General features: G+C 64.9%; 1 protein-coding gene across 2 annotated transcripts in view; it reads left to right on the forward strand.

Annotated features, from left to right (window-relative positions):
- The first annotated feature begins 9,709 nt into the window (after positions 1–9,709).
- The window catches only part of SH2B1 (SH2B adaptor protein 1), a 34,142-nt gene continuing 18,391 nt past the window's right edge, over positions 9,710–25,460 (forward strand). Inside the window, exons 1-5 of one of the 2 annotated variants that reach the window (XM_089778818.1) lie at positions 9,710–10,239; positions 12,944–13,914; positions 22,241–22,342; positions 22,987–23,078; positions 23,240–23,346. In XM_089778818.1, the coding sequence (XP_089634944.1) occupies positions 13,048–13,914; positions 22,241–22,342; positions 22,987–23,078; positions 23,240–23,346 (1,168 nt within the window). In that variant the 5' untranslated portion in view covers positions 9,710–10,239; positions 12,944–13,047. The remainder of the gene's footprint in view (positions 10,240–12,943; positions 13,915–22,240; positions 22,343–22,986; positions 23,079–23,239; positions 23,347–25,460) is intronic. The other variant, XM_089778817.1, reaches the window with a different exon arrangement.

Raw genomic sequence — 25,460 nt, forward strand, 5'->3', positions numbered from 1 at the left:
AGCAGGCGCTGTGCGGGGGTCTGGTCGGTAACCCCTGGGCTAGCAGGCGCTGTGCGGGGGTCTGGTCGGTAACCCCTGGGCTAGCAGGTGTTGTGCGGGGGTCTGGTCGGTAACCCCTGGGCTAGCAGGCGGTGTGCGGGGGTCTGGTCGGTAACCCCTGGGCTAGCAGGCGCTGTGCGGTGGTCTGGTCGGTAACCCCTGGGCTAGCAGGCGTTGTGCGGGGGTCTGGTCGGTAACCCCTGGGCTAGCAGGCGTTGTGCGGGGGTCTGGTCGGTAACCCCTGGGCTAGCAGGCGCTGTGCGGGGGTCTGGTCGGTAACCTCTCGGCTAGCAGGCGCTGTGCGGGGGTCTGGTCGGTAACCTCTGGGCTAGCAGGCGCTGTGCGGGGGTCTGGTCGATAACCCCTGGGCTAGCAGGCGCTGTGCGGGGGTCTGGTCGGTAACCCCTGGGCTAGCAGGCGCTGTGCGGGGGTCTGGTCGGTAACCCCTGGGCTAGCAGGCGCTGTGCGGGGGTCTGGTCGGTAATCCCTGGGCTAGCAGGCGCTGTGCGGTGGTCTGGTCGGTAACCTCTGGGCTAGCAGGCGTTGTGCGGGGGTCTGGTCGGTAACCCCTGGGCTAGCAGGCGTTGTGCGGGGGTCTGGTCGGTAACCCCTGGGCTAGCAGGCGCTGTGCGGGGGTCTGGTCGGTAACCTCTCGGCTAGCAGGCGCTGTGCGGGGGTCTGGTCGGTAACCTCTGGGCTAGCAGGCGCTGTGCGGGGGTCTGGTCGATAACCCCTGGGCTAGCAGGCGCTGTGCGGGGGTCTGGTCGGTAACCCCTGGGCTAGCAGGCGCTGTGCGGGGGTCTGGTCGGTAACCCCTGGGCTAGCAGGCGCTGTGCGGGGGTCTGGTCGGTAATCCCTGGGCTAGCAGGCGTTGTGCGGGGGTCTGGTCGGTAACCCCTGAGCTAGCAGGCGTTGTGCGGGGGTCTGGTCGGTAACCCCTGAGCTAGCAGGCGTTGTGCGGGGGTCTTGTCGGTAACCCCTGAGCTAGCAGGCGTTGTGCGGGGGTCTTGTCGGTAACCCCTGAGCTAGCAGGCGTTGTGCGGGGGTCTGGTCGGTAACCCCTGGGCTAGCAGGCGCTGTGCGGGGGTCTGGTCGGTAACCCCTGGGCTAGCAGGCGCTGTGCGGGGGTCTGGTCGGTAACCCCTGAGCTAGCAGGCGCTGTGCGGGGGTCTGGTCGGTAACCCCTGGGCTAGCAGGCGTTGTGCGGGGGTCTGGTCGGTAACCCCTGAGCTAGCAGGCGCTGTGCGGGGGTCTGGTCGGTAACCCCTGAGCTAGCAGGCGCTGTGCGGGGGTCTGGTCGGTAACCCCTGAGCTAACAGGCATTGTGCGGGGGTCTTGTCGGTAACCCCTGAGCTAGCAGGCGTTGTGCGGGGGTCTGGTCGGTAACCCCTGAGCTAGCAGGCGCTGTGCGGGGGTCTGGTCGGTAACCCCTGAGCTAGCAGGCGTTGTGCGGGGGTCTGGTCGGTAACCCCTGGGCTAGCAGGCGCTGTGCGGGGGTCTGGTCGGTAACCCCTGGGCTAGCAGGCGCTGTGCGGGGGTCTGGTCGGTAACCCCTGAGCTAACAGGAGTTGTGCGGGGGTCTTGTCGGTAACCCCTGAGCTAGCAGGCGTTGTGCGGGGGTCTGGTCGATAATCCCTGGGCTAGCAGGCGCTGTGCGGGGGTCTGGTCGATAATCCCTGGGCTAGCAGGCGCTGTGCGGGGGTCTGGTCGGTAACCCCTGGGCTAGCAAGCGCTGTGCGGGGGTCTGGTCGGTAACCCCTGGTCTAGCAGGCGCTGTGCGGGGGTCTGGTCGGTAACCCCTGGGCTAGCAGGCGCTGTGCGGGGGTCTGGTCGGTAACCCCTGGGCTAGCAGGCGCTGTGCGGGGGTCTGGTCGGTAACCCCTGGGCTAGCAGGCGCTGTGCGGGGGTCTGGTCGGTAACCCCTGAGCTAGCAGGCGTTGTGCGGGGGTCTGGTCGGTAACCCCTGGGCTAGCAGGCGCTGTGCGGGGGTCTGGTCGGTAACCCCTGGGCTAGCAGGCGCTGTGCGGGGGTCTGGTCGGTAACCCCTGAGCTAGCAGGCGTTGTGCGGGGGTCTGGTCGGTAACCCCTGGGCTAGCAGGCGTTGTGCGGGGGTCTGGTCGGTAACCCCTGGGCTAGCAGGCGCTGTGCGGGGGTCTGGTCGGTAACCCCTGAGCTAGCAGGCGCTGTGCGGGGGTCTGGTCGGTAACCCCTCAGCTAGCAGGCGCTGTGCGGGGGTCTTGTCGGTAACCCCTGAGCTAGCAGGCGCTGTGCGGGGGTCTGGTCGGTAACCCCTGGGCTAGCAGGCGCTGTGCGGGGGTCTGGTCGGTAACCCCTGAGCTAGCAGGCGCTGTGCGGGGGTCTGGTCGGTAACCCCTGGGCTAGCAGGCGCTGTGCGGGGATCTGGTCGGTAACCCCTGGGCTAGCAGGCGCTGTGCGGGGGTCTGGTCGGTAACCCCTGGGCTAGCAGGCGCTGTGCGGGGGTCTGGTCGGTAACCCCTGGGCTAGCAGGCGCTGTGCGGGGGTCTGGTCGGTAACCCCTGAGCTAGCAGGCGCTGTGCGGGGGTCTGGTCGGTAACCCCTGAGCTAACAGGCGTTGTGCGGGGGTCTGGTCGGTAACCCCTGAGCTAGCAGGCGCTGTGCGGGGGTCTGGTCGGTAACCCCTGGGCTAGCAGGCGCTGTGCGGGGGTCTGGTCGGTAACCCCTGGGCTAGCAGGCGCTGTGCGGGGGTCTGGTCGGTAACCCCTGGGCTAGCAGGCGCTGTGCGGGGGTCTGGTCGGTAACCCCTGGGCTAACAGGCGCTGTGCGGGGGTCTGGTCGGTAACCCCTGGGCTAGCAGGCGCTGTGCGGGGGTCTGGTCGGTAACCCCTGGGCTAGCAGGCGTTGTGCGGGGGTCTGGTCGGTAACCCCTGAGCTAGCAGGCGCTGTGCGGGGGTCTGGTCGGTAACCCCTGGGCTAGCAGGCGCTGTGCGGGGGTCTGGTCGGTAACCCCTGGGCTAGCAGGCGCTGTGCGGGGGTCTGGTCGGTAACCTCTCGGCTAGCAGGCGCTGTGCGGGGGTCTGGTCGGTAACCTCTCGGCTAGCAGGCATTGTGCGGGGGTCTGGTCGGTAACCCCTGGGCTAGCAGGCGCTGTGCGGGGGTCTGGTCGGTAACCCCTGAGCTAGCAGGCGTTGTGCGGGGGTCTGGTCGGTAACCCCTGAGCTAACAGGCGTTGTGCGGGGGTCTGGTCGGTAACCCCTGAGCTAGCAGGCGCTGTGCGGGGGTCTGGTCGGTAACCCCTGAGCTAGCAGGCGTTGTGCGGGGGTCTGGTCGGTAACCCCTGAGCTAGCAGGCGCTGTGCGGGGGTCTGGTCGGTAACCCCTGGGCTAGCAGGCGCTGTGCGGGGGTCTGGTCGGTAACCCCTGGGCTAGCAGGCGCTGTGCGGGGGTCTGGTCGGTAACCTCTCGGCTAGCAGGCGCTGTGCGGGGGTCTGGTCGGTAACCTCTCGGCTAGCAGGCATTGTGCGGGGGTCTGGTCGGTAACCCCTGGGCTAGCAGGCGCTGTGCGGGGGTCTGGTCGGTAACCCCTGAGCTAGCAGGCGTTGTGCGGGGGTCTGGTCGGTAACCCCTGAGCTAACAGGCGTTGTGCGGGGGTCTGGTCGGTAACCCCTGAGCTAGCAGGCGCTGTGCGGGGGTCTGGTCGGTAACCCCTGAGCTAGCAGGCGCTGTGCGGGGATCTGGTCGGTAACCCCTGGGCTAGCAGGCCCTGTGCGGGGTTCTGGTCGGTAACCCCTGGGCTAGCAGGCGCTATGCCGGGGTCTGGTCGGTAACCCCTGGGCTAGCAGGCGCTGTGCGGGGGTCTGGTCGGTAACCCCTGGGCTAGCAGGCGCTGTGCGGGGGTCTGGTCGGTAACCCCTGAGCTAGCAGGCGCTGTGCGGGGGTCTGGTCGGTAACCCCTGGGCTAGCAGGCGTTGTGCGGGGGTCTGGTCGGTAACCCCTGGGCTAGCAGGCGCTGTGCGGGGGTCTGGTCGGTAACCCCTGAGCTAGCAGGCGCTGTGCGGGGGTCTGGTCGGTAACCCCTGAGCTAGCAGGCGTTGTGCGGGGGTCTGGTCGGTAACCCCTGAGCTAGCAGGCGCTGTGCGGGGGTCTGGTCGGTAACCCCTGGGCTAGCAGGCGCTGTGCGGGGGTCTGGTCGGTAACCCCTGGGCTAGCAGGCGCTGTGCGGGGATCTGGTCGGTAACCCCTGGGCTAGCAGGCGCTGTGCGGGGGTCTGGTCGGTAACCCCTGAGCTAGCAGGCGCTGTGCGGGGGTCTGGTCGGTAACCCCTGGGCTAGCAGGCGTTGTGCGGGGGTCTGGTCGGTAACCCCTGAGCTAGCAGGCGCTGTGCGGGGGTCTGGTCGGTAACCCCTGGGCTAGCAGGCGCTGTGCGGGGGTCTGGTCGGTAACCCCTGAGCTAGCAGGCGTTGTGCGGGGGTCTGGTCGGTAACCCCTGAGCTAGCAGGCGCTGTGCGGGGGTCTGGTCGGTAACCTCTCGGCTAGCAGGCATTGTGCGGGGGTCTGGTCGGTAACCCCTGGGCTAGCAGGCGCTGTGCGGGGGTCTGGTCGGTAACCCCTGGGCTAGCAGGCGCTGTGCGGGGGTCTGGTCGGTAACCCCTGAGCTAACAGGCGCTGTGCGGGGGTCTGGTCGGTAACCCCTGAGCTAGCAGGCGCTGTGCGGGGGTCTGGTCGGTAACCCCTGAGCTAGCAGGCGCTGTGCGGGGATCTGGTCGGTAACCCCTGGGCTAGCAGGCGCTATGCGGGGGTCTGGTCGGTAACCCCTGGGCTAGCAGGCGCTATGCCGGGGTCTGGTCGGTAACCCCTGGGCTAGCAGGCGCTGTGCGGGGGTCTGGTCGGTAACCCCTGGGCTAGCAGGCGCTGTGCGGGGGTCTGGTCGGTAACCCCTGAGCTAGCAGGCGTTGTGCGGGGGTCTGGTCGGTAACCTCTCAGGGTATGTCTACACTACAGCGCTAGTTCGAACTAACTTAGTTCAAATTAGTTAATTCGAACTAAGCTAATTCGAACTAACGCGTCTAGAACTAAAAACTAGTTCGAATTAACGTTTTGGTAATTCGAACTAGCAAGTCCACATTGAGTGGACTCTGAACAGGGCTTAAGGATGGCCGGAAGCAGTGCCGGCAGGGCATAAGAGGAGGACTTAGAGCATGGAGATGCTGTCTCAGGCTAGCCGAGGGCTGCGCTTAAAGGGTCCCGACCCGCACCCCGGACACACAGTTCTAAGGGGTGCCCCGCTTGCAAAGAAGTTCTGGCTTGGAGTGCCCGGAGTACCCACACTGGGCACATCACACCACTCGGCCATCAGCCCGGCTGCACTTGCCGCAGGCTGCCATCTGGGGAGAGGGGGCAATTGGGGGGCTGCAGGAGAGCTTCCACCCCCAGAAGCCCGCAGAGCCAGCCCAGTCCTCCCCATCGGGGGCTTGTACCCCATTCCTCCCTCACCTCCTTCCACTTACCCTTCCCTAGCCCCCCTTCTTATTGATGTACAAAATAAAGATAATGTTTCTTCCAACATTGACTCTGTCTTTATTGAACAAAACTGGGGGAGACTGGGAAAAGGAGGTGGGAGAGGGGAAGAGAAAGGCTGGGAGAGGGGAGGGCAACTAACATGATCAGGGGTTGGGAACAGGTCCCATATGAAGAGAGGCTACAGAGACTGGGACTTCTCAGCTTAGAAAAGAGGAGACGGAGGGGGGACAGGATAGAGGTCTCTAAAAGCAGGGGTTGGGTGGAGAGGGTGCATTCAGAAAAGTTCTTCATTCGTTCCCATAAAGAAGGACTAGAGGACAGCAAAGGAAAGGAATGGGTAGCAGGCTTCAAACTAGTAAGAGAAAGTTGTTCTTCTTCACAAAGCAAATAGTTAAGCTGCGGAACTCCTTGCTGCAGGAGGCTGTGAAGGCTACAACTAGAACAGAGTTTAAAGGGAAGTGAGATCAAGTCATGGAGGTTGGGTCCATGGAGTAGTCTTAGCCAGGGGGTAGGAGTGGTGTCCCTGCCCAAAGTTTGTGGAAGGCTGGAGAGGGATGGCACGAGACAAATGGCTTGGTCACTGTCTTCGGTCCATCCCCTCCAGGGTTCCTAGGGTTGGCTGCTGTCGGCAGACAGGCTACTGGGCTAGATGGACCATTGGTCTGACCCAGGACGGCCATTGTAAGCTCAGGGTCGGGGGTCTCAGTGGACCCCCTTGATTTTCATGCACACCTGCTCCTGGATGGCCAGGCTGGCAGCTCTCCTGCCCTAGCTGGCCACTTTCCTGTGCCTAGTGCGGAGGTCATGGACGAGGTCCACGATATCCGCACTAGCGCAGGAAGGTGCCCGCCTCTTGCAGTCCAGGGCAAGCTCCCGGGAGCCGCCAGCCTGGTCCCGGGAAGAGGGGGAGGGCTGGGGGACATCGGGTGGGTGGCTCGAGCCGTGCCAGGTGCAGGGTCTGCTGGCTGGGTGCTGGCAGGCTTGCACCTGGCACGGGCACCGTAGCCAGCCTGAGCCCCTTTAAGGGGTCCGGGGCCGGGAAGGGGGCATAGAGTTTCCCTGGTTTTGGCCAGAGTGGCCACCAGGGAAAGCTGGGGAGGGCTAGCCTCCCACTAGTTCGTATTAAGGGGCTACACACCCCTTAATTCGAACTAGCTAGTTCGAACTAGGCTTAATCCTCGTAAAATGAGGATTACCTAGTTCAAACTAAGCGCTCCGCTAGTTCGATTCAAATTCGAACTAACGGAGCGCTAGTGTAGCGCCTATGAAAGTTAGTTCGAACTAACGTCTGTTAGTTCGAACTAACTTTGTAGTGTAGACATACCCTCTGCTAGCAGGCGTTGTGCGGGGGTCTGGTCGGTAACCTCTCAGCTAGCAGGCGCTGTGCGGGGGTCTGGCTGGTAACCCCTGGGCTAGCGGCCAGAGCGGGGTGTGCGGTTTGCGGGGGTCTGGTCGGTAACCCCTGGGCTAGCGGGCAGAGCGGGGGGGTACAGTGTGCCGGGGACTAGTCAGTACCCCCTCGGTTAGTGGGCAGAGCTGGGGGTTCGGTTTCCAGGATCTGGTCAGTACCCTCTGGGCTAGTGGCCAGAGTGGGGGTGTGCACTGTGTGGGGGTCTGGTCGATTACCCCGGGGCTAGTGGGCGCTTTGTGGGGGGGTGCGCTGTTGGGGGGGGGGTTGTGGTCGGTAACCCCTCGCCTAGGAGGTGCTGTGCGGGGTGTGCGGTTTGTGGGGGGGTCTGGTCGGTACCTCCTCACCTAGCGGGCGCTGTGCGGGGGGTCTGGTCATTCCCCCCCTCACCTAGCGGGTGCTGTGCGGGGGGGGCTGTGGTGTGCGGGGGGGGGGGGTCTGGTCCGTCCCCCCTTGCCTAGCGGGCGCTGTGCGGGGGGGGTGTGGTGTGCGGGGGGGGGTCTGGTCAGTATCCCCTCGTCTCGCGGGCGCTGTGCGGGGGTCTGGTTGGTAACCCCTGAGCTAGCAGGTGGTTTGTGGGGGGGGTCTGGTCTCTAACCCCTTGCCTCGCGGGTGCTGTGCGGGGGTGTGCGCTGTGCGGGGGTGTGCACTGTGCGGGGGGGTCTGGTCAGTCCCCCCTAGGCTAGCGGGCGCTGTGCGGGGGTGTGCGCTGTGCGGGGGGTAGGGTCTGGTCAGTATCCCCTTGCCTAGCGGTTGCTGTGCGGGGGTGTGCACTGTGCGGGGGGGTCTGGTCAGTCCCCCCCTAGGCTAGCGGGCGCTGTGCGGGGGGGGGGGGTGTCAGGCGGGGCGGTCGGAGCGGGGGGGGGGGGCGAGCCCGGCGGGGCGGAGCGGTGGGGTTGGAGGGGGGGGGGCGAGCCCGGCGGGGAGGGGCGGGGGGGGTCGGAGCGAAGGGGCCGAGCCCGGCGGGGAGGGGCGGGGCGGTCGGAGGGGGGGCGAGCCCGGCGGGGAGGGGTCGGAGCGAAGGGGCCGAGCCCGGCGGGGAGGGGCGGGGGGGTCGGAGCGAGGGGGGGCGAGCCCGGCGGGGAGGGGGGGGGGGGGGTCGGAGCGAAGGGGCCGAGCCCGGCGGGGAGGGGCGGGGAGGAGCCCGGCGGGGAGGGGCGGGGGGGTCGGAGCGAAGGGGCCGAGCCCGGCGGGGAGGGTCGGAGCGGGGGGGGGGCGAGCCCGGCAAGGAGGGGCGGGGCGGTCGGAGCGAAGGGGCCGAGCCCGGCGGGGGGTCGGAGCGAGGGGGGGCGAGCCCGGCGGGGAGGGGCGGGGGGGTCGGAGCGAAGGGGCCGAGCCCGGCGGGGAGGGGCGGGGGGTCGGAGCGAGGGGGGCCGAGCCCGGCGGGGAGGGGCGGGGGGGGTCGGAGCGAAGGGGCCGAGCCCGGCGGGGAGGGTCGGAGCGGGGGGGGCCGAGCCCGGCGGGGAGGGGCGGGGGGGTCGGAGCGAGGGGGGCGAGCCCGGCGGGGAGGGGCGGGGCGGTCGGAGCGAAGGGGCCGAGCCCGGCGGGGGGGTCGGAGCGGGGGGGGCCGAGCCCGGCGGGGAGGGGCGGGGGGGGTCGGAGCGAAGGGGCCGAGCCCGGCGGGGAGGGTCGGAGCGGGGGGGGCCGAGCCCGGCGGGAAGGGGCGGGGGGAGGGTCGGAGCGGGGGGGGGGGCGAGCCCGGCGAGGAGGGGCGGTCGGAGGCGAAGGGGCCGAGCCCGGCGGGGGGGTCGGAGCGAGGGGGGGCGAGCCCGGCGGGGAGGGGCGGGGGGGTCGGAGCGAAGGGGCCGAGCCCGGCGGGGAGGGGCGGGGGGGGTCGGAGCGAAGGGGCCGAGCCCGGCGGGGAGGGTCGGAGCGGGGGGGGCCGAGCCCGGCGGGGAGGGGCGGGGCGGTCGGAGCGGGGGGGAGGGGCGAGCCCGGCGGGGAGGGGCGGGGCGGTCGGAGGGGGGGGGCGAGCCCGGCGGGGAGGGGTCGGAGCGAAGGGGCCGAGCCCGGCGGGGAGGGGCGGGGGGGTCGGAGCGAGGGGGGGCGAGCCCGGCGGGGAGGGGCGGGGGGGGGGGTCGGAGCGAAGGGGGCCGAGCCCGGCGGGGAGGGGCCCGGCGGGGAGGGGCGGGGGGGGTCGGAGCGAAGGGGGCCGAGCCCGGCGGGAAGGGGCGGGGCCGAGCCCGGCGGGGAGGGGCGGGGGGGGTCGGGGCGGGGGGGGCCGAGCCCGGCGGGGAGGGTCGGAGCGGGGGGGGCCGAACCCGGCGGGAAGGGGCGGGGAGGGGCCCGGCGGGGAGGGGCGGGGGGGGTCGGAGCGAAGGGGCCGAGCCCGGCGGGGAGGGGCGGGGGGGGTCGGAGCGAAGGGGCCGAGCCCGGCGGGGAGGGTCGGAGCGGGGGGGGCCGAGCCCGGCGGGAAGGGGCGGGGGGGGGGGTCGGAGCGGGGGGGGGGCGAGCCCGGCGAGGAGGGGCGGGGCGGTCGGAGCGAAGGGGGCCGAGCCCGGCGGGGGGGTCGGAGCGAGGGGGGCGAGCCCGGCGGGAAGGGTCGGAGCGAAGGGGCCGAGCCCGGCGGGGGGGTCGGAGCGAGGGGGGGCGAGCCCGGCGGGGAGGGTCGGAGCGAAGGGGCCGAGCCCGGCGGGGGGGTCGGAGCGAGGGGGGGCGAGCCCGGCGGGGAGGGGCGGGGGGGTCGGAGCGAAGGGGCCGAGCCCGGCGGGGAGGGGCGGGGGGGGTCGGAGCGAAGGGGCCGAGCCCGGCGGGGAGGGTCGGAGCGGGGGGGGCCGAGCCCGGCGGGGAGGGGCGGGGCGGGCGGGGCGGGGGGGAGGGGCAAGCCCGGCGGGGCGGAGCGGGGGGTCACAGCGGCCACGCGCCTGCAGCGCCGCGCTCGGGCCACCCCCTGAGGGCGGGGCCAGGCCGGCGGGCCCCGCCCCCGTCTCTATGGCTGGACCGCGCGGCTCTGGGCAGCTCTCGGCGGGCCGGGGCCGCGCCTCTGCTGCGCATGCGCCGTGGCAGGGCGCGGGGGGGGCTCGCTATGGTCGCTTTTCGATGCAGCGGGCGGTTTCCTGCGGGCAGTTCGCGCCGCTCTAGCCGCAATCGCCCGGTCTCTATGGTGCTGCGCTCCCGCCCCCAAGTGGACGGTTTTCGCTTGCTCCCGGAAGTCAAGGTATGTGACGCAGGCTCGGGAACCCGGAAGCGGAAGTGACGCTGCCAGGGTGCTGTCCCCTGCTCGCCGTAGCGGAGACAGAGTCGGAAGCTGCCGCTGCCCAAAGCCGGGAGGAGCCGGAGCCGCCGGGCGGGATGGTGAGACCCGGCCCCGCCCCCCCCCCCCCGCGCGGCAGGAGCCGGGGGCCCGAGGGGGCGGGGCTGCTCTTGGTTCCCCCCGGCCGACCCAGGCCTCCTGTCCCGCCCCCCCCAGGCATTGCCAGGGCCCCCCCCCTCCCAGGCATTGCCAGGGCCCCCCCCCCAGGCATTGCCAGGGCCCCCCCCCTCCCAGGCATTGCCAGGGCCCCCCCCCCCCCTCCCAGGCATTGCCAGGGCCCCCCCCCCTCCCAGGCATTGCCAGGGCCGAGGCTGGTCTCCGAGCCCCCCCCCTCCCAGGCATTGCCAGGGCTGAGGCTGGTCTCCGAGCCCCCCCCCCCAGGCATTGCCAGGGCTGAGGCTGGTCTCGGAGCCCCCCCCCCCCCGCCCCAGGCATTGCCAGGGCCGAGGCTGGTCTCTGAGCCCCCCCAGGAATTGCCGCCCCCCCCCGGCATTGCCAGGGCTGAGGCTGGTCTCCGAGCCCCCCCCCCCCCAGGAATTGCCGCCCCCCCCCCAGGCATTGCCAGGGCTGAGGCTGGTCTCCGAGCCCCCCCCCCCTCCCAGGCATTGCCAGGGCCGAGGCTGGTCTCTGAGCCCCCCAGGAATTGCCGCCCCCCCCCGGCATTGCCAGGGCTGAGGCTGGTCTCCGAGCCCCCCCCCTCCCAGGCATTGCCAGGGCTGAGGCTGGTCTCCGAGCCCCCCCCCACCCCCCCCAGGCATTGCCAGGGCTGAGGCTGGTCTCCGAGCCCCCCCCCCCCCTCCCAGGCATTGCCAGGGCTGAGGCTGGTCTCCGAGCCCCCCCCCCCCTCCCAGGCATTGCCAGGGCTGAGGCTGGTCTCCGAGCCCCCCCCCCCTCCCAGGCATTGCCAGGGCTGAGGCTGGTCTCCGAGCCCCCCCCCCCCTCCCAGGCATTGCCAGGGCTGAGGCTGGTCTCCGAGCCCCCCCCCCCTCCCAGGCATTGCCAGGGCTGAGGCTGGTCTCCGAGCCCCCCCCCCACCCCCCCCAGGCATTGCCAGGGCTGAGGCTGGTCTCCGAGCCCCCCCCCCCCCCCCCCCAGGCATTGCCAGGGCTGAGGCTGGTCTCCGAGCCCCCCCCACCCCCCCCAGGCATTGCCAGGGCTGAGGCTGGTCTCCGAGCCCCCCCCCACCCCCCCCAGGCATTGCCAGGGCTGAGGCTGGTCTCCGAGCCCCCCCCCCCTCCCAGGCATTGCCAGGGCTGAGGCTGGTCTCCGAGCCCCCCCCCCTCCCAGGCATTGCCAGGGCTGAGGCTGGTCTCCGAGCCCCCCCCCCCCCCCCAGGCATTGCCAGGGCTGAGGCTGGTCTCCGAGCCCCCCCCCCCCCCCAGGCATTGCCAGGGCTGAGGCTGGTCTCCGAGCCCCCCCCCCCCCCCCCCATTGCCAGGGCCGAGGCTGGTCTCCGAGCCCCCCCCCCCCCCAGGCATTGCCTGGGCCGAGGCTGGTCTCCGAGCCCCCCCCCCCCCCAGGCATTGCCAGGGCCGAGGCTGGTCTCCGAGCCCCCCCCCCCCCCCCCCAGGCATTGCCAGGGCCGAGGCTGGTCTCCGAGCCCCCCCCCCCCCAGGCATTGCCAGGGCTGAGGCTGGTCTCCGAGCCCCCCCCCCCTCCCAGGCATTGCCAGGGCTGAGGCTGGTCTCCGAGCCCCCCCCCCCCCCCAGCATTGCCAGGGCTGAGGCTGGTCTCCGAGCCCCCCCCCCCCCCCCCCGGCATTGCCAGGGCTGAGGCTGGTCTCCGAGCCCCCCCCCCCCTCCCCAGGCATTGCCAGGGCTGAGGCTGGTCTCCGAGCCCCCCCCCCCCCCCGGCATTGCCAGGGCTGAGGCTGGTCTCCGAGCCCCCCCCCCCTCCCCAGGCATTGCCAGGGCTGAGGCTGGTCTCCGAGCCCCCCCCCCCCTCCCAGGCATTGCCAGGGCTGAGGCTGGTCTCCGAGCCCCCCCCCCCCCCCCAGGCATTGCCAGGGCTGAGGCTGGTCTCCGAGCCCCCCCCCCCCCAGGCATTGCCAGGGCTGAGGCTGGTCTCCGAGCCCCCCCCCCCCCCCCCAGGCATTGCCAGGGCTGAGGCTGGTCTCCGAGCCCCCCCCCCCCCCCCAGGCATTGCCAGGGCTGAGGCTGGTCTCCGAGCCCCCCCCCCCCCCCCCAGGCATTGCCAGGGCTGAGGCTGGTCTCCGAGCCCCCCCCCCCCCAGGCATTGCCAGGGCTGAGGCTGGTCTCCGAGCCCCCCCCCCCCCCCCCCAGGCATTGCCAGGGCTGAGGCTGGTCTCCGAGCCCCCCCCCCCCCCCCCAGGCATTGCCAGGGCTGAGGCTGGTCTCCGAGCCCCCCCCCCCCCCAGGCATTGCCAGGGCTGAGGCTGGTCTCCGAGCCCCCCCCCCCCCCCCGGCATTGCCAGGGCTGAGGCTGGTCTCCGAGCCCCCCCCCCCCCCCCTCCCCAGGCATTGCCAGGGCTGAGGCTGGTCTCCGAGCCCCCCCCCCCCCCCCCCCAGGCATTGCCAGGGCTGAGGCTGGTCTCCGAGCCCCCCCCACCCCCCGGGTCTGCTGCTTCCTGGCGCGATTTCGTCTCTTTCACCCTCGCATCCTGCTGTTGCCCCAAAGCGGGTGCTCTGCCCCCCTGACTGCCCCCTTCTGGACCCTCCCCACACTCCCTCTGGGTGCTTTGTGTCCATGCTGGATTTCTCACCCTGTGTCTCTCCCCCCCCACAGGTGAGCCCGACAGTAGCAGCCGAAACAGTAGCCGTCTTCTGGTGGTCAGGATCCTGGCACCCAGCCCCTCCCGGGGCCCCTGTCTCCTGGACAGCGGCAGCAGCATGAACGGCAGTGTGGCGCCGCTGGGGGCAGTGGAGGCGGTGGCACTGCTGCCCTCTCCTGGCTGGCAGGATTTCTGTGAGACCCACGCACGGGCAGCTGCCCTGGACTTTGCACGGCGCTTCCGTGCCTTCCTGAGTGAGAACCCACAGTTTGCAGCGCCTGGAGCTGAGGCAGACTTCTCCCGCCGCTTTGCTGAGCACTTCGTGGAGCACTTTGAAGCAGAGGTGAACCGGGCCTACGCTGGTGACTCACCACCCCGCTGTGACATTGCTCCCTTCACTGGCACCCACCGCTGCCCTGCGGCTGCCTCCTCTTCCTCCACCCGCGACCTTTCTGAGACCTGCAGTGACTCCTCCGTGGCCTCCCCGGTGGAGCCGCAGCCCGGCCTCGCCTCGGGGCTCTCCAGCAGCCAGTCTCGCAGCTCCGAGGATGTCTCTGCCTCTGCCACAACTGCCAGCACCAAGCCTAAGCTCAAGAAGCGCTTCTCCCTGCGCAATGTTAGCCGCAGCGTGCGGGGCAGCGTGCGCGGCATCCTGCAGTGGAAGAGTTCAGCCGAGTCCCCCACCGAGGAGGAGGCTGGTGGGGCCAATACCAATTCCAACTCCTCAGGAGGTGGGGCCACAGACTCCTTGCCCACTGAGCGTTGGACTCACAAGTTTGAGCGATTGCGGCTCAGCAAGGTGCCAGCCCCCAAAGTGGAACTGTCCTGTGTCCGTCGGGAGGGACTGCTCAATTACATTGTGGCAGATGACGGCGGAGGCGGGGGTGGCAGCCGGGCCCGATGGCAGAAATGCCGGCTGCTACTGCGGAAGGCAGGCAAGGGAGAGGGCGAGGGCTACCTGCTGGAGTTCTACATCCCCCCCAAGGTGAGGGAGCGTTGGGCATTGTGCCCCGTCCTGTGGGGAAGTCCTCCCCAGTGGGATGGGGGAGTGGAGCCCCAGGTTTGGGAGGGCAGAGAGCTGCAGCTCAGATTGGAGGGGCATTGCTAGAACCTTGCATGTTCTTAGAGACAAGGTGGAAAAAGAGTGTGATAGGTTGGGCCCCCTTTGGTGCTGTCACCTGCTGTGCCAAGATCCCACTGAGTCTGTCCTTCCAGCCAGCTTGAGCCCCCAGGACCTGTCTTGCTGAATTAGACATTCTAACTTGCTGCAGCACAGGCACAAGGTCTGGGCCATGCCCCAAAGATGCAGCCCTTAACTGCAAACAGAACAGAAGATCCCTGTCCGTGGCACTCCAATCCCAAATCCCTCTGGGAGCTGAACCCGAAATAAAGCCATCTGATGCTGTACAGCAACCTGAACGGCAGAAGCTCACACAATCCACCTTCCTTCTCAGTGGAAAGAGAGACGCACAAAGTCCTCCTCCCCCGTAACAGTTGTTTAAACTACATTTACCAACAAAGAAAAGTGTAAAAAGTAGGTTTTGTGGGTTACTAAACAAAACAGAACATGCAAGCGAAACTTAACACACTAAGAAATCAGTTCTGTCTCACACCTGCCCTCAGATTCTAATAAGCTTCTTTCAGCAACTGGAAAGCCTGCAGCCTGGGCCCCATCCTTCCCCCTGTTTAGCCTTAGATGTTGCCCGCGCTCATCTTGGGGCAGCGTGTCTTAAACTGTATTCCGAGACAGTCCGAGGTGTGCCGTGGAGATATGGTGACCCTTCTTTTTTCGGGACAGTCGCTGATTTAAAGACGCCCAGCGCTAGCATGGCGCAGCAGCAACTCCCTGCCTCCACCCAGCAAGTAAGTGGCTCACTTGGTGCTTTGCGCAGGCACCAGGTCTGCTGCCAGTGGCATGCAGTGTCCAGAGCTCCAAGCTCCCATGCAGCACACACCGCTGTCCGGCATGCCCTCTCCCCCCCGTGGCCCTTCCCTCCTGCTGCGGAACTGCTTCCGCCGTGTGCCACCAGCCTGGCCTCCTCCATCCACAGGCATCTGCCACCACTGCCGGGGGGTGCTGGTCGGAGGTGGTGAGCCGCTCCTAGGAGCTGCCGGCAGAGACCGCACGGAGCCCAGCTGCAGCGCTGCAGAGTGGGGAACGTACATGCTCTGCCGGTGTGCTCTGTGCATGGCCCTTTCTCTCCTGTGTTGAAAGGAGGGGTGGGCATGAGGAAGGCAGGGATGGAGCAAGTCATGTGTGAGGGCGCAGAGGAGCATGAGAGGAACTGGGACAGAGGGTGTTGAGGGGATGGGCACCAGAGGGCAAGGGGCAGTGAGGGAAGGAGGAAGCACCAGGAGGGTGCAGGGCTAAGGGAAGGTGCAGAGATTCTGGGAGTGAAGCAGAAAAGCACACACCTGCAGGGGAGAGACCAGCACCAGAGGAGAGAGGGTTCAGTGTGGACTAAATTCATCCCCTATGGGTAGGAGGATGGTGGAAAAAGTTCTTGGAGGGGGTTACTTTTACTTCTGGTCATGTGTCCATCTTGACCCCAAGAGTCAGGGGCATAGTAAACAGAGGAGAGAACAGAGTTCAAATGGCTGTCCTTAAAAGGGGCAAGCTTCCTTTTTTTCCCTCTCAACAAAAATCTTGGTGTTCCCCATTAAAAAAACCCTATTGTTTGGTGTTCCTTGGTCTTAAAAAGTTTAAGAGAAACTGTCTTGGGGGGAGTAGACAGGGAGAATCGACTATCTGGATTGCCTCCCTCCCCATCCTTGAATAAGGCGGAATCCTTTGTGTTTCTCTGTGGAACCATCCAGCATCCACAATGGATCCCAGTATCAGGTGACATGGCCACGCAGCCCCTCCTCATACCCCATCTTCTGTTTAGACTGTTTGGATTGCTTCGTATTCATTGTGCCTTTCAACCCCTTCATGCTCCCCAGTTTGTGTGCTGATACAGACTTGCTTCTTCCCTCCTGGAAAGTCTTCAGTTCAAGGGCGTCTTTGGCATTTGGGGGAGGAACCCTGCCAGTTCCTGGCCGTCCCCTCACCTGTGATTCCTTTGTGGGGATTGCCCCCAGTATTCAGTGCTTGAGGCTGGCTGGGGGAGGGGTTTACCTGGCTGGGGATTGGCTGTTGCTGCTCCCTTGTCAGGTAGTTCATTAGCATGTTCACAGAAATCAGACTGCTCTGCACAGACCCCTCCCTGTTTTGAAGAGACAGAATTAGTTTCCCCAGGTAAAACAGACAAACATTTTGCAAATGTGGATCCTGTATGGGGACACCTTTTGTGGCCTCTCCCCCTGTCCTCAAGAGATCTGCTGTGTGGCTGCTCCCCTCCGGGAAGTCAGATACTCAAGTGCCCCTTGCAGCCTGAGCCAGGGGAGATGTCTGGCATTTCAGATACGGCTCCTCCACTGTAATAAGTGGGAACCCCCCGCCCCCCCCAGATCTCCATCACCTTCCATCAGAACTTCCTTCTTTGGGCTCCCCCTCTAAGGCACACACCCTTGTGTACTCCAAAAGGGAATCTGGCCCCTGTCCAGCTGCAGTCTCGCAGCTACCAGCCATGACATACTTCTCCCTGGCTAGCATAGTCCCCTCTTCCACACCCAGCACAGCGGCCATGAAGTACCTCTGCAGGATACATTCTTCTAGGCATCCTATTGGCAGATCTGTCCCTTGCTCCACTACCACCTGCTGGCAGCCAGCCATCGGTGTACACAACCCAGTCTCTCTCCCCCTTGGGAGAGATGATTCCTTGAGACTCACCCCCCACTAGGGACATAATAGCTAGTTGGTTAACAGAGAAGCAAAAGCGTATCAGTTAATGCATAGACTACATGCATTTCCCCTCCCCCGCCAGTGAATTTTTTAGCAGGCTGGCCAGCAACCCGGCTCAGTCCTGCCTCACTTGGGGTCCGGGACCTACCCCCGCTGTGGCCCTGCATTTAAAGCGTATTAGGAGCCGGGCGGGCAGCCTGGCTCATTTCCAGCTCAGGCTGGGTCCAAGAGCTCAGACCCCCCCAGACAGGCTGCTGCCACCCCGCGTTACTGCCTCTCTGTCAGCGGCAACAGGCAGCCGGTCTGTAAGGGGGCTGGTTTTTAAACTGGCTCCCCTTGTGGAGCAGCTCCCGCCTGGCCCCCTGCGTGGAGTGCAGGGGGCTCCTTAGGAGTAAGGCCAGAGCGCACTGGCTGCTGCCCCCGGGAACTGTAGAATAGTCGACTAACCAATAAGAATTCCTGAGGTTACTCGACTGTTCAGTTAACCAATATTTCCCACTGCTCTGGCGGAGTGAGAGACCTGTGAGTTCACACTTTCCCTCTGGGGCTTAGCAGCAGGAGGGCTCTTCTGCTGAACAGACCCATGGGCAGTTCTAGCCACAAAAGCAAAGTCATTCCCTGATCAGTTACTAGGGCCAGCAGCCATAAGCAATTCAGCGTACAGACCCTCGCTTTACACTTAAGCCAAAGGAACAAAGATTTTGTGATGTCTTACTTAGGGAGCATGGGGAGGGCAGAGGACATGTGGCCCCGGCCTCCCTGTCCCCTGGAGCGTGGGGAGGGCAGGTGCTCAGGGGCAGCGACCCTCCGCCCCGATGGTGCCTATAGCAGGTGTTCTGGGAGCAGAGAATGGGTGAGACCAGGCTGGCAAATTGGGAATGTAGAGCCCTCCCCTCTGTGTCGTCCAGCTGCTCTGCTTCCTGAGCACAGAAATCTCTGCCCCAGTGTCCCACCAGCCTGGGGAGCTGAGAAGCTTGCATATGCTCACCGCTGGCTATGCACTGTGCAAAGGGCCCCATCCCGAGGTGCCTCTGCCTGGCAGTGCATTGCTGTGTGCTCCCTGCTGTCTGTTCCCATGCAGCACAGCATCCCATGGCCCGGCACGACGGCTCCGCCTGGGCGCCGCTCTTCTTCCAGGCCACTTGAGCCACCCAGCCTCCCATCCACCCTCCTCTCCAGGGATCAAGTTGGGACCTGGCCTCCCTCAAATGCAAACCCCTCTGCCTAGGGTTGCCGGAGTGTGGTCGATTAACCGATACTCCAAAGCTGATAGGCTAATGCTATAGACTACACGCATTCCCCCACCCCTCCAACAGGGGCTGCTGCCTCTACATCAGAGGTAGCATGTGGGGCGACAGGGAGCCAGTCTGCGAGGGAAGCTGCTTTCTGGCTCCACTTATGGACCAACTCCTGCCTGGCACCCTGTGTTGCTGTCTCTGATACAGTGGTGGCAGGGGGCTCCCCAGGAGTGGGGCCAGAGTGCATTGGCTGTCGCCCCTGGGGACTAAAGAATAGTTGAGTAACCTATAAGAATTCCCCAGGTAACTGATCTTTAACATCCCTGCTGTGTAATTTGCCCTAGCCAGGTGTTTGGGATTGCTCCCACTGAGCAGTGTAAGAAGCAAGAGCTTCAACCGATCCCACTTCTATCCCCCAGACACCGTTTGACAGCAGGAGCGGTTCCTGAGCATCCAAACCACACACCCCTTCAGAGACTGCAGGTCCTTTCCCTCTGTCCCATTTGTCTCCTCTGGTTTGCACAAGCCATGCTACTGGTGCCCAGCCCGGCCCCTCTTTAAAGGCTTCTGAGTTGTACCTGCTAAGCGGACTGTTTCAAAGCCAGGCCCTTGCATTTAGTAGAGCTGGAAGTCTCAGCAATAGGCATCTTGCTGAATATGGCCCAGCTCTCCCAGGCAGCTTTGCAGCCAGAAGGTTACCGGCTCAGCCAGAGGAATCGAGTGGAGCTGGTGGTCTCCAGGGTGATGAAACGTGGGGCTATCCCTGGGCTCCCTGTGTGCTGGCTGCACCTGTTCCCACTTGTGGGTTTTTGGCGAAGTGGAGCCTGCTGGAGGGTTCTGCCTATTCAGCTCCATTACAGTCAGCTGCTGCTTTCTCTTTCCTTTCGGTTCCAGAGCCTGTTGGTGTGCAGCCTGTACCTCTATGGCTCTCTTGTGAGCAGCTTTTTCCCTGGCACTTTGTGCCTCAATTTCCATCTGCCTTAATTGCACCTGTCTCGTGCATCCTCCCGTTTTCTTCCCACTGTAACCTGGGAAGGTCTCTGATTTCTGCCTGATGTCACGTGCTCATATTCCTGCCCTTCCTTTCCCTGTTTCTCTGATCAGCAAACAGAAAATAGCCACCAGTAACCACTGTGCTGTCTAGCCACCACATTTAAAATCACTGCCAGTGTCTCAGAGCCAGTCTGCATGTTTCCCTGCTCCCTGCGTCACTGTCATGGGGCAGACCCCTTTGGACTGTCATCCAGTGTGTGGAAACTCCACTGAGTCTGTTGTCCCTGCCAGCTGGGGTCCTCAGTGCCTGCCTTGTTGACTCAGACATCTCAGCCTGCTGCAGCACAGACACAGGGTCCGGACCTGCGCCCAAAGCTGCAGACGTTAACTGAAACAAGCAAAATGAGAGACCTGCCTCAGCACTCCCCATACCCAACATCATTGGGGGCTGATTCTGAGCTCAATCCGTCCTATGCTGTACAGGGATCTGAACAGTATGAGCTCATGCCATTCACCTTTTCTCAGTGTGAGAGGTACACAGACCCCCTGCATAACAACTGTTTACACTGAGTTTATTAATACACAGAGTGTGTCCCGTCTTGTGGAAAAACACAGCTTCCAAGACTGATCCCAGCATCAGGTGACGTGGCCACCTGTCGTGGAAGGAGCCACACGGCACCTCCTCTCAGTCTTACAGCAGAACAAGTCTATTCACAGATCTTTGCCTTGAGTATTGGGCCCTTCAGTTCCTCACTTACCGTGGTTACCTTAGTAACACAGGTTACACTTCATGTTTCTGACTCCCAGCATGGGCGTGACACATGCGCACAAATGGCATAGTCGTCTTCAGTTGGTTCCAGCCTTTCCAATGAGACCTCACATGACGTGTCCCTCCTAAGGCCTAGTCTCGTTAGGGCACGTCCACATGCATGAGCACGGCCCCACCGGTTCCATGCAACACCCCACACGTGCTGGGAGACATGGTGGGAGGAAAGGTACTCTGGAGTCAGGGCTTCTGGTATCTTGCCTACCCATGGGAGGAGGGGGATGGGCAGAGTACAGCAGTGGCCTTGCTCCTTCAGATATCTGCTTTATTCTGTGCCTACCAGGTTTTAGCTCTTTTCCAAAGTTCAGGGCCCCAGTGTCCATGTATCCCAGCGCTGGCTCCCGCTCTCGCCAGAGCACAATGGGACAGAGCTGCTGTACTCGTGTTTCAGTGCAGAGCACATAGGCCTCTGTGGACAAGGCCACGGCTGTCTTCCAGTTTTTGCTTGCGCTCGACTTGTTCAGTGGTTTTAAAAAAATTCAGCACCATTAATTTCCATTTGTAATCATACTGTTAAACAAAATAGACTGCCGTTGACATCATTTTGCGTACTTTCTATGTTTTCCAGTAGTGATTTCACTTACAATAGAGAACACAAACCATTCTCAGTTTGCGACAAGGAGTCCTGTGGCACCTTCTAGACTAACTGAAGTGTAGGAGCATAAGCTTTCGTGGGCAAAGACCCACTTCATCAGATGCATGTCAAAAGTGGGTCTTTGCCCATGAAAGCTTATGCTCCTACACTTCAGTGAGTCTCTAAGGTGCCACAGGACTCCTCGTCGCTTTTGCAGATTCAGACTAACACGGCTACCCCTCTGATACATTCTCATTTTGTTATTTTTTGTTACCAATCTTTGTGCTGTACAAAGATAAAATAAATAGCATTTTTCAGCTCAGCTCCTTTACATAGTGTTAAAGGCAACCTATAAATGGGGTTATTTTACATAACTGCACTCAAAAATAAAGCAACATAAACCTTTAGAGCCTCCAAAAGTCCACTTGGTCCTACTTCTTCTTCAGCCAATCACTCAGACAAACATGTTTATTTACATTGATGGAAAGTTGTCTGCTTCGTATTTGCAATGTTATGTAACAGGTGTTCTGGCGAGTGTTGCAAGGTGTTCTATGCCAGCTGTGCTGAATGTCTGCATGCCCTTTCATGCTTGGCCACCTTTCCTCCGAGGCTCTGCTCCTGTGCTGTGGCCAGGTTCGATAATGATCCGATGCAGTGTGGACCAATACATGTGCTCCCTTTCATCATAGGAGTCAGACGCCAGCAGCAGGCGGTTGGTATTTTGGGTTCTGTTATTTCTGCATTGGAGTATTGCTCTTTTCAGACTCCTGAAAGTCTGCTTCACGTCTCATCCCTCAGATGTGGGAGGGCCTGTCAGAGTCTTAAACCTGGGGCTGAGTTCTGTAGCTAGTTTTAGAAGTTTCACGTTAGTATCTTCTTTGCATTCTGTCAAGTCTGCAGTAAAAGGGTCCTTAAAATGAGTGTGTGCTGGGTCATCAGCCAAGACTGCGAAAACATGAGAGATAGGGCAGAATGCGGTTAACACAGAGCAGGAGGCTCGCCGTTCTTCCCCCTGGTAGTCGGTCCCAATGTGCATTCATGCACTCGCTGCCTTTGGAATGCGCAGTCAGGACGGAAGCGTGCCAGCGTTCAGCACAGCTGGCATGCCCCTGGCTACAGCACTGCCCTGTGAATGCCTGGTCTCCCGCTCACATGAACCTGCTTGTCTGAGCACCCGGCTGACTGGCAGGCGGTGCTGGGTGGCCTTGCAGGGAAGCAAAGTGCTCGCTCTTTCGGCTTTGTAGGGCAAATAGTTGTAATTAGGGAGGTAAAAATTGGTTACAGAGGTAACCAAGGCTTCCCCGAGAGCAGAGCCCACAGCCCCTGCCCCCTGGCTCTGGGGAGGAGGCTGCCCTGCCCTGCCCCAGCGAAGCCACCTCCCTGGCAGCCTGCGTGTAACCGACACCATTAAGCAAGAAGCGCCGCCCATCGGCTACACGCCAGCAGCTCTGCTATAGCATGGAGTCGGCCCCGGGTCTGCGCTGAGGTGTGGTTGGCACCCATCTCTTCGGTTGGGACTGTGTTGAGTGGCATTGAAACTCGGCTTAGTCAGGGTTGTTTTGTAATTGTCATTTAAGTGCAGCTCACTGACGCCCTCCTTGTACGGGCTTCCCTGGGGCGCCTGTCAAAGGAACACACGCCTTGCTGTGCCCCTGGGGTGCATATGTCCCTGCTGGAGACCCATGGGGCTAGAGGGCGGGTGGGAGCATCCAGCTGGGTTCCTGATGTGGCTGCATTCTTGGGAAAGTCCCTTCCCTGCGTGACTCCCTAAGCAAAACAGCAGGGTAGGGAGCCCTGTTCCAGAGCACTTGACCTGGCCCAGCCTGCGTGGGGAGGAGACGAGGGGCCGGGTAGGGGAGGGCTCATCTCAACTTGCTCTCTCTGACCTGCCCCCAGTCCAGCAAGGCCCGGGTCAGCATCCTCTGCTCGGCGGTGACCGACGTCCGCACCACCACGCCGCTGGAGATGCCTGACAAGGAAAACACCTTCGTCTTAAAGGTGTGTTCGGGGGTGGTCAATGCACACCCCTTCTTTGCGCTGTGGTCACGTGTGAGCTGGGGGGGCAGGTGGTGCTGTCGGAATGGCATTCAGGGGGTCCTGGGAGGTTGCAGGTGGCTCCACAGGCGCATGTGGGGGGACTCTGGAAGAGGGTGGGAGCCCCCATGGCTGGGATGGTTGGGTTTCTGGTAGGGATGTTAGTGTGGGTTAATCCTACCAATTACTCCCCCCCCCCCCCCCCCGCTTGCTGCCTCTGTATGAGACCTAGCAGGGGTGGGGAGGGAGCCAGTGTCCATGGGGAGCCAGCTTTTCAACAGGATCCCTGTGCATGCCGGCTCCATGGAGCTGCCTCTGTCCATCGCCCCATGCTGCTGCTTCTGCTAGACAGGCAGCAGCGTGGGGAACCGCTCCCCAGAGCCACCTCCCTCCTGCAGGGTGGTGGCAAGGGAGAACCGATGTGCACAGCTGACTCCCCGTGGGTATCATCTCCCAGGGAGCTGCCTGCCCCTGCACTGCTGCCTCGTTGGGGGGTCTCAGTGGGAGCCAGTGCTCTCTGCCTCCCCTCCCCATGGATGGGCAGGCCGGGAGCTGGGATGTGGGGAGCAGAGGGAGGGGCCTGGTGCTGACCCCACTGTGCTTGGCAGATGGAGAACTCTCTCGAATACATCCTGGAGACGGTCGATTCGCTGCAGATGAGGTCGTGGCTGGCCGACATCCAGGACTGCATGAGCCTGGGGTAAGTGAGCCAGTGTCGGGCCCCGACGTCAGCTCTAAGCCCCCGGCTACCGGTCCCCTTAGCCCTGCCCGAGGGCTGGGCCACTCAGTGCGGGCCCAGGGCCTGTTCTCCCACAGGCAGGGTGGGGTGTCAACCTGTGAGTCATGCCAGTGTCCCTGCAGGGAGAACGCCGACAGCACAGCCCTGCCCTGCCTCAACCATTCGGAGAGCATGCCGAGCCGCGACCTGCCCATGGTGCCGAGTGAGAGCAGTGAGCAGCTGTCCCAGGGTGAGTGTCCCCGGACCCCAAGTGCCAGCCCTGCCGGCCTGTATCCCCCTCCCCGAACCCTGCCAGCCTGTATCCCCCCTCCCCTCCTCGAACCCCCAGTCCTGCAGCCTGTATCCCCCCTCCCCTCCCCGAACCCTGCCAGCCTGGAACCCCGCTCCCCTCCCCGAACCCCCAGTCCTGCAGCCTGTATCCCCCCTCCCCTCCTCGAACCCCCAGTCCTGCAGCCTGTATCCCCCCTCCCCTCCCCGAACCCCCAGTCCTGCAGCCTGTATCCCCCCTCCCCTCCCCGAACCCCCAGTCCTGCCAGCCTGTATCCCCCTCCCCGAACCCTGCCAGCCTGTATCCCCCCTCCCCTCCTCGAACCCCCAGTCCTGCAGCCTGTATCCCCCCTCCCCTCCCCGAACCCCCAGTCCTGCAGCCTGTATCCCCCCTCCCCTCCCCGAACCCCCAGTCCTGCCAGCCTGTATCCCCCTCCCCGAACCCTGCCAGCCTGTATCCCCCCTCCCCTCCTCGAACCCCCAGTCCTGCAGCCTGTATCCCCCCTCCCCTCCCCGAACCCCCAGTCCTGCAGCCTGTATCCCCCCTCCCCTCCTCGAACCCCCAGTCCTGCAGCCTGTATCCCCCCTCCCCTCCCCGAACCCTGCCAGCCTGTATCCCCCTCCCCGAACCCCCAGTCCTGCCAGCCTGTATCCCCCCTCCCCTCCCCGAACCCCCAGTCCTGCAGCCTGTATCCCCCCTCCCCTCCCCGAACCCCCAGTCCTGCCAGCCTGTATCCCCCTCCCCGAACCCTGCCAGCCTGTATCCCCCCTCCCCTCCTCGAACCCCCAGTCCTGCAGCCTGTATCCCCCCTCCCCTCCTCGAACCCCCAGTCCTGCAGCCTGTATCCCCCCTCCCCTCCCCGAACCCCCAGTCCTGCAGCCTGTATCCCCCCTCCCCTCCCCGAACCCCCAGTCCTGCAGCCTGTATCCCCCCTCCCCTCCCCGAACCCCCAGTCCTGCAGCCTGTATCCCCCCTCCCCTCCCCGAACCCCCAGTCCTGCCAGCCTGTATCCCCCTCCCCGAACCCTGCCAGCCTGTATCCCCCCTCCCCTCCTCGAACCCCCAGTCCTGCAGCCTGTATCCCCCCTCCCCTCCCCGAACCCCCAGTCCTGCAGCCTGTATCCCCCTCCCCGAACCCCCAGCCCTGCCAGCCTGTATCCCCCTCCTCGAACCCCCAGCCCTGCCAGCCTGTATCCCCCCTCCCCTCCTCGAACCCCCAGTCCTGCAGCCTGTATCCCCCTCCCCGAACCCCCAGCCCTGCCAGCCTGTATCCCCCCTCCCCTCCCCGAACCCTGCCAGCCTGTATCCCCCCTCCCCTCCCCGAACCCCCAGTCCTGCCAGCCTGTATCCCCCCTCCCCTCCCCGAACCCTGCCAGCCTGGAACCCCGCTCCCCTCCCCGAACCCCCAGTCCTGCCAGCCTGTATCCCCCTCCCCGAACCCTGCCAGCCTGGAACCCCGCTCCCCTCCCCGAACCCCCAGCCCTGCCAGCCTGTATCCCCCTCCCCTCCCCGAACCCTGCCAGCCTGGAACCCCCCTCCCCTCCCGAACCCCCAGTCCTGCCAGCCTGTATCCCCCTCCCCGAACCCCCAGCCCTGCCAGCCTGTATCCCCCTCCCCTCCCCGAACCCTGCCAGCCTGGAACCCCCCTCCCCTCCCCGAACCCCCAGTCCTGCCAGCCTGTATCCCCCTCCCCTCCCCGAACCCTGCCAGCCTGTAACCCCCTCCCCTCCCCGAACCCTGCCAGCCTGTATCCCCCCTCCCCTCCCTGAACCCCCAGTCCTGCCAGCCTGAAACCCCCATCCCCTCCCTGAACCCCCAGCCCTGCCAGCCTGTATCCCCCCTCCCCTCCTCGAACCCCCAGTCCTGCCAGCCTGTATCCCCCTCCCCTCCCCGAACCCCCAGCCCTGCCAGCCTGTATCCCCCCTCCCCTCCCCGAACCCTGCCAGCCTGGAACCCCGCTCCCCTCCCCGAACCCCCAGTCCTGCCAGCCTGTACCCCCTCCCCTCCCCGAACCCTGCCAGCCTGGAACCCCGCATCCCCTCCCCGAACCCCCAGTCCTGCCAGCCTGTATCCCCC

This window comes from Pelodiscus sinensis, chromosome 5 (genome assembly GCF_052426305.1).
Source record: "Pelodiscus sinensis isolate ZL-2025 chromosome 5, ASM5242630v1, whole genome shotgun sequence".
In the NCBI taxonomy this organism is placed as follows: domain Eukaryota; kingdom Metazoa; phylum Chordata; order Testudines; family Trionychidae; genus Pelodiscus; species Pelodiscus sinensis.